At 60.0% G+C, this 6,150-nt stretch overlaps 2 protein-coding genes across 13 annotated transcripts in view; one reads left to right on the forward strand and one right to left on the reverse strand.

The window, feature by feature from the left end:
* SLC25A39 (solute carrier family 25 member 39) overlaps nucleotides 1–3,026 on the forward strand; it is a 4,672-nt gene extending 1,646 nt beyond the window's left edge. For 2 of the 8 annotated variants that reach the window (XM_040640522.1, XM_040640523.1), the window contains 9 exons: nucleotides 22–66; nucleotides 314–447; nucleotides 810–877; nucleotides 1,021–1,145; nucleotides 1,324–1,497; nucleotides 1,834–1,943; nucleotides 2,167–2,254; nucleotides 2,340–2,420; nucleotides 2,510–3,026. In XM_040640522.1, the coding sequence (XP_040496456.1) occupies nucleotides 22–66; nucleotides 314–447; nucleotides 810–877; nucleotides 1,021–1,145; nucleotides 1,324–1,497; nucleotides 1,834–1,943; nucleotides 2,167–2,254; nucleotides 2,340–2,420; nucleotides 2,510–2,625 (941 nt within the window). In that variant the 3' untranslated portion in view covers nucleotides 2,626–3,026. Of the gene's footprint in view, nucleotides 1–21; nucleotides 67–313; nucleotides 448–809; nucleotides 878–1,020; nucleotides 1,240–1,323; nucleotides 1,498–1,833; nucleotides 1,944–2,166; nucleotides 2,255–2,339; nucleotides 2,421–2,509 lie in introns of those variants that run through there. The other 6 variants (XR_005837367.1, XM_040640527.1, XM_040640524.1 and 3 more) reach the window with 6 other exon arrangements.
* A 606-nt stretch (nucleotides 3,027–3,632) lies between these two features.
* The window catches only part of RUNDC3A (RUN domain containing 3A), a 9,277-nt gene continuing 6,759 nt past the window's right edge, over nucleotides 3,633–6,150 (reverse strand). For 3 of the 5 annotated variants that reach the window (XM_040640521.1, XM_040640518.1, XM_040640516.1), the window contains exons 9-11: nucleotides 5,505–5,642; nucleotides 5,283–5,389; nucleotides 3,633–4,241 (exon numbers count right to left, since the gene is read on the reverse strand). In XM_040640521.1, coding sequence (XP_040496455.1) covers nucleotides 4,099–4,241; nucleotides 5,283–5,389; nucleotides 5,505–5,642 — 388 coding nt within the window. In that variant the 3' untranslated portion in view covers nucleotides 3,633–4,098. Of the gene's footprint in view, nucleotides 4,242–4,486; nucleotides 4,858–5,282; nucleotides 5,390–5,504; nucleotides 5,643–6,150 lie in introns of those variants that run through there. The other 2 variants (XM_040640520.1, XM_040640519.1) reach the window with 1 other exon arrangement.

The following is a 6,150-nucleotide window of genomic DNA, read 5'->3' on the forward strand; positions in this document are numbered from 1 at the left end:
AGGCACTGCCTTATATTTTAGAGCTGATGCCTCCCTCCAGACTCTGGAGCCTCCCCTACGCCAATTGTGAGTTCCCCAAGCCTCAGGGAGCTTGTGAAGGTCCAGGGGAGGGAGCGGCCCAGTCTCCCCAGGGGACCTGAGGGCCCCACAGCCCTACCCCACACTTCCAGGTTCTATCAGTGAGCCCTGCGTCCTGAACAGGAATGTCCACCCAGGGACCCCGGCCTCTGCTGGCCCCCTAGGGATGGGGCTGACCCCCATCCCTGCAGGGTTCCAGGGCACTGTCCTGCTAATGCCCTCTCCCCTTCCCCAGTGCCCTCCTCTCTCCGGTCCACAGGGAAGTGCCTCCTGTACTGCAATGGCGTCCTGGAGCCCCTCTACTTGTGCCCGAACAGCGCCCGCTGTGCCACCTGGTTCCAGGACCCCACCCGCTTCACTGGCACCGTGGTGAGGAGCGGTTATGACCCTGCCTGGGGCTCGAGGCGCCCCGGGGGGACTCACGTTGATGGGGCGGCAGAGCCAGGGGGAGCGGGCAGTGCGGAGCAAGCAGCAGTGGCCCGGGTCAGTTCGGGACGGGCTCCCCTGGGGCTGTGGTGCCTCTCTGCGATTTTGAAGGGTGGGCGGGAGTCTGCTCGGAGCTTAGTGAGCCATTGCACGTGTGCCGGCCTGAGGGGCTCCCGGCTCTCAGCAGGACCCAGGGCTGTGGGCAGAGATGAGGGCATCAGGCTAGGGCCAGCTCTGGGGGAGCCCCTCTCAGAGCATATTCACGGTCTTCCTCCTTCCTCCTGGACTGCCGTCCACTCGGCCAGGACGCCTTTGTGAAGATCGTGAGACACGAGGGCATCAGGACCCTGTGGAGCGGCCTCCCAGCCACCTTGTGAGTCTCCCAGTCCGGCACATTGCTTTTCCCTGCTCTACTCCTCTGGTCCTTTGCTCTCCTGTCAGCTGGCTGGGGCTGTAGGCACCTGGGAGGTTGGAAGCCTTTGGGAATCCCGGCTAATGACTGTTCAAACCCCCCAGGGTTATGACTGTGCCGGCCACTGCCATCTACTTCACCGCCTATGACCAACTCAAGACCTTCCTTCGTGGTCGAGCCCTGACTTCTGACCTCTACGCACCCATGGCGGCTGGCGCACTGGCCCGCTGTGAGCACAGCCCTGGGCCCTTGATCTCTCTCTGCGCCCCAGCTCTCCTGGAGCCCAGTCCTGGCTTCCAGCTCCAGTGTCTGGCAGCTTACTGGTAGAGGGATCTCTGGGGCCCCCAGATCCCCAAAAGGCAGCTGTTGGGCCCTGTGAGCTGACCCCTCTCCACTCTTCCCCCTAGTGGGCACCGTGACTGTGATCAGCCCCTTGGAGCTGGTGCGGACAAAGCTGCAGGCTCAGCACGTGTCTTACCGGGAGCTGGGTTCCTGTGTCCGAGCTGCCATGGCTCAGGGCGGCTGGCGCTCGCTGTGGCTGGGCTGGGGCCCCACTGCCCTTCGGGATGTGCCCTTTTCAGGTAGGAATGAGGGGTGCAGGGGGTGGGTAAGGGAGCCTCTGGATGACATACAAGAGGTTTACAGTTAAGTCCCAGTTTTGCTATTACTGACTTTGAAGTCCCTTTTCTGGGCCTTGAATATCTCATCTGTGAAATGGGCCCAGCAGACGGGGTAGTCACCCAGGTTTCCAAGAGAAAATTCCTGCAGAGGGCCTGTTACAGAAACTGACACGCCATAGGCAGTCCGCATTCTCAGGAGGGAGGGGTCGTCACATTGTGTGGCAGTGGAAAATGGGAGGTTTGAGGCCACCCCACTGTTCTCCCCAACTCTGACGGATGTACCCGTATGTCCGCCAGCCCTGTACTGGTTCAACTACGAGCTGGTGAAGAGCTGGTTGAGTGGGCTCAGGCCTACAGACCAGACATCCGTGGGCATCAGCTTCGTGGCTGGCGGCATCTCAGGGACGGTGAGTTGATCGCGCAGGGAGTGAGGCCAGTGGGTGTGGCCTCGGGAGGCCTGAGGGTTGTTGGAGGCGCTCAAGGGAAACGTGCTCAGGTAGCTGGCTGCCTGTCGAGGAGCTTGCTCTTCGCTCTGCCTTGGGAAGCCCTAGCTAAGGCTGCCAGAGCCTGGCTGGCTGCCCGGGATGGGGGTCCTGGGACTGGAGACACGCTCTCTCCGCGCCCCACCAGGTGGCGGCCATCCTGACTCTACCCTTCGACGTGGTGAAGACTCAGCGCCAGGTTGCGCTGGGAGCGGTGGAGGCTGTGAGAGGTGAAGGTTGTGGTTGGCGTGGGGCTGGGTAGGTGGGGGCTCAGGTGGGGGCCCAGGTGGGGTCTTAACCGGCCGTGCCTCGCCTCTACAGTGACGCCCCCGCGCGCCGACTCCACTTGGCTGCTGCTGCGGAGAATCCAGGCTGAGTCGGGCACCAGGGGACTCTTCGCAGGTGAGCGTCTGTGTGGGTGTCCAAGCTCGGGGAGGATTGGGATCCCCTGGGACCCTGACCTCTGACCCTAACGCCCCCTCCCATTGCAGGCTTTCTCCCCAGGATCATCAAGGCCGCCCCCTCCTGTGCCATCATGATCAGCACTTACGAGTTCGGCAAAAGCTTCTTCCAGAGGCTCAACAGAGAACAGCCTCTGGGCTCCTAAAAGGAGCCAGGGGACAAGGACCCCATCTCTTCCCTGGATGGGGGGTGGTGCAGAAGGAGACTGAGCCAAGTGCCTTGTCCTCAGCACTGAGGGGAGGGGCCTCATTTCCCTTCCCCTCAACTGTGAGCCCCAGGGGTACGGGGCTGCCCCTCAAGGCCTGCCCAGGCCCCCCCCAAAACAGCTTTCTTCCTGCTGTTTCTCATTCCCAGGCCCCAAGGATAATCACTTTTCCACCCCCACCCCCAAGTCTAAGACCAAATCTGCTCACTGTCCCTCCCTTCCCACCATTTCCCTGTGTGTTTGCTGTAGCTGGGTCTGCTCCCGGGAGCCACAAAACCCCAGGCCTGGTGTAGTCTGCACCCATCCCTGTTAATCCCTTGAATCTAAAGATGATGAACCTCTCTCCAGTGCCTGTGACTGGAGGGCACAGAGGAGGCCTGGAAAGGACCTTGACATTAGCTTTGACTACCCAGGTGGTACCCATACAGAGGACCCCACCCCAACTTAGAGTCAGGTCAGGGTGAGTACCGAGAATTGAGGGGGTGACAGGTAGCATTAGGGCCATGGTGGAGGGTGGTGAGACCTCTCCGGACGAACGTACTCCAGTGCCAGCGGAGGAGGGAGGTGCCTCGTTGGGTCTGCAACTTTGAGCCAAAGCTGAATTGCTCGGGATGATGGGAGAACAGGGCCCTGCCAGGGCTTGTCTCCTCCGTCCTGCTCCCAGGGTGTGTTCCTCGTGGGCGGGCAGCGAAGCAAGTTACGAAGAGTATCAGGTTGAGTGGGGCTTTTACATGTCGTGGTCCGGCCCTGGACAGACCCAACATTTAGGACGCTTCATACAAAAGCACCCTGCTTCCTGAGTTATTCTGACCGGGCTGCTCCTGTGGGGAGCACACCCGTTGTGTCTGGTCCAGCATCACCTTGGTTACGGGCCCAGCACTGCCTCTGTCGAATTGTGCCACCTTAGGACAGTGCCCAGTCCCAGCCCCCCACAGACAAAGTTGCCCTCAGTCTTCTGGTTTTTATTTGCCTGATCCCCTCAGAGCCCCTGCCCTGGGGGCTGAGGAAGGAGTGACTCCGGGGGATACACAAGGACAGACTGGAGAGGCATGGGGCGTGGGGGTGCTGAGGCTGGGCCACCAGCTCCTGAGGAGGTTGGTGGGGATGAGCGAAGAAGAGTCCGGTAGGAAGCCAGCCGGGTGCCAGGGACACCAGAAGAACGGAACAATCTTCCCCAAGGGCGCCCTGTGGCCATGGTGCCCCTGCGTCCTGGCCCAACCGGCTTCCCTTTGCAGCTCCTGCTCCCTTGGGCAGAAAGTTAAAATGGGCAAGAAGCAAAGGGTGCTTTTCACAAGAGACCCGTGGCTGGGTGGGCAGCGTTCTCTGGAAAAGTGGCCTGGACTGGGGGACTCAGGAAAGGTGGCAGGTGCCTGTGCCCCTGGCGGGTGGGGCTGGCGCTGCCCACGCCGCTCCTCAGCTGGGGCTCAGTGCCGGGCTGCCCTCGGGACTGTCGCTCACCAGGCACTCGTTGGATTTGAAGCTCGCCAGGGACTTGCAGCTGGGGATGGAGGCCAGGGAGCCGCAGAGGCCCAGCATGGAGGGCGTGGGGTCCTTCCCTGGGGAGAGAGGGCAGGTGAGGCCGAGCCAACCGGTCTGCCTGTGTGTGAGTTGGGGAAGAGGGGTTGCAGACGAAGGCAGTGGAGGGGTAGCCCTCAGGTCAGCCCCCCCCCCCAGGAAATTTTCCCCATTTCTGGAGCATTTGCCATTTTCAAGTAAACCTGGAGAAGCATCCGGCCATGCCATGCACAGCGCCGGGACACTGTGTTGTAATCGTCAGTTTATGTCTCTGTCTCCCCCTGAGGTTCATCCTCTGTCTGTTTATTAAACACACGGTGAGCACTTGTTCCGTTCCAAGCACTGGGGATACAGAGAACGGACGAGACACGGTCCCTGCCCTCACGGAGCTCACAGTCTGGGGGGGGGGGAGACAGACACACAGACAACCACAAACACAGTGTGGCGGGGTTCCACGTCCATAGCCTGCCTTGTCTCAAAGAAGATCTAAAGTCATCCAGTACAGTGTGGTGTTTGGAAAGAAAAGGCAGAAGTCCAGGCCCCGGGGAAAACTAGGGTAGGGAACCAAGGTGAAGCCAGGGGAGGGCAACACAAAATGCATGCGTTGAAGTCCCGGACATTCGCTGGAAGGGAGCCACTAATTTGGCTTTGAGCTTCCTGGCAGCCAAAGAAAAGGGGGGAAACAACGGTCAGGCAAGCGGTTCACAGAGCGCATGAGATAAGAGCAAATTAGTTAGGCGAAGAATTCCCCGAGAACCTGTGAGCCCCTTGAGGATGTCATCATGGCAAAAAGCCATTGAGCCCCCACGGTATGCTACACTGGTGATCAATCAGCACCCCCTCGTTACCGATGAGAAGGGCTCAGCAAGGTGAAGTGATGGACCAAGCTCGCACAACTGGAGGAGGTGCTGCTGCGGTTTGCCTCAGGGTCTGCCCAACACCCCAAACCAAGCTCTTAAATGCTGTACTAAGCTCTCTGGGCTGAATGAAGGAGGTACTTGGCCAGGGTCTGACCACAGGCCGTAAGGCCTGGCCTCAGCCCTTCTTGGAAGATGCTAGGTGCTGGGTTGGGGGGGGCTCACCGATGGGGCCCCAGGGCTCTTCATCCCGCTTGCCCTCTCCCAGGCGCTGGGAGTCTGAGCTCAGGCTGGCTTCGGCTGACAGCGGCTCCGTGCTCATGAAACTGTGTCTGTGGCAGAGCAGAGGGCTGATGTGCAAGCAGAGGCCTACAGCCCTGCCCCCCAGCCCCTCTTCCCCAGTAAGGGCCAGCACTCAGGCCCAAGCTGAGCCTGGCCAAGGCTTACCTCCGGTACAGCTTGGGGTTGTTGGCACCCTCTGCCCCATTGAGCGTTCCCAGTGATGGCCATTGGTTGACCAGGGGCGTGGTGAGCTCTTTGGAACCCTGGGCCAGGGGAACGTGGTCACCGGGGATCAGACCTGTCCTGGGATGGGGAGGAGGGGTCAGGCCTGACTAGGAGAGGGAGCAGAAGTGGGGAGAGGGGGCTCAGCAAGGGGTGGGGGGTTCCAAATAAAATCTGGGCAGTAGAAATGGGGACAGAATGTCAAGGACCAGTAGGGCAGCTCCGTACTGAGGGTCAGAGAGGAAATGGAGACTTAGTGTGCTCGTGCTTATGATGGGGGTTTGAGGGAATAATGGGGTGTCATGGGACTCAAGTCAGGGTGTTGGAGTGGGTAAATAATGGAGTGGGAATCCTGAAGGGCAATGGAGTACCTTGGGGGATCATGCTGGGAGGTCACAGGGTGATGAAGAGGTTTAGGCGGAAGCTATCAGAAGGCTGAGTAACAGTGAAGTCAGGGATCACAGATTAGAGGGGTGTTGAACAGAGGGAATAATGCAATCACGTTGAAGGTTACTGAGTAACATTCAAGGTCCTTCTGAGTAATGTTGGGGTCGCAGCAGTAACGTTCTGCAGCCATGCTAGCTGATGG

This window comes from Ursus maritimus, unplaced genomic scaffold (genome assembly GCF_017311325.1).
Source record: "Ursus maritimus isolate PB19 unplaced genomic scaffold, ASM1731132v1 scaffold_24, whole genome shotgun sequence".
NCBI lineage: Eukaryota > Metazoa > Chordata > Mammalia > Carnivora > Ursidae > Ursus > Ursus maritimus.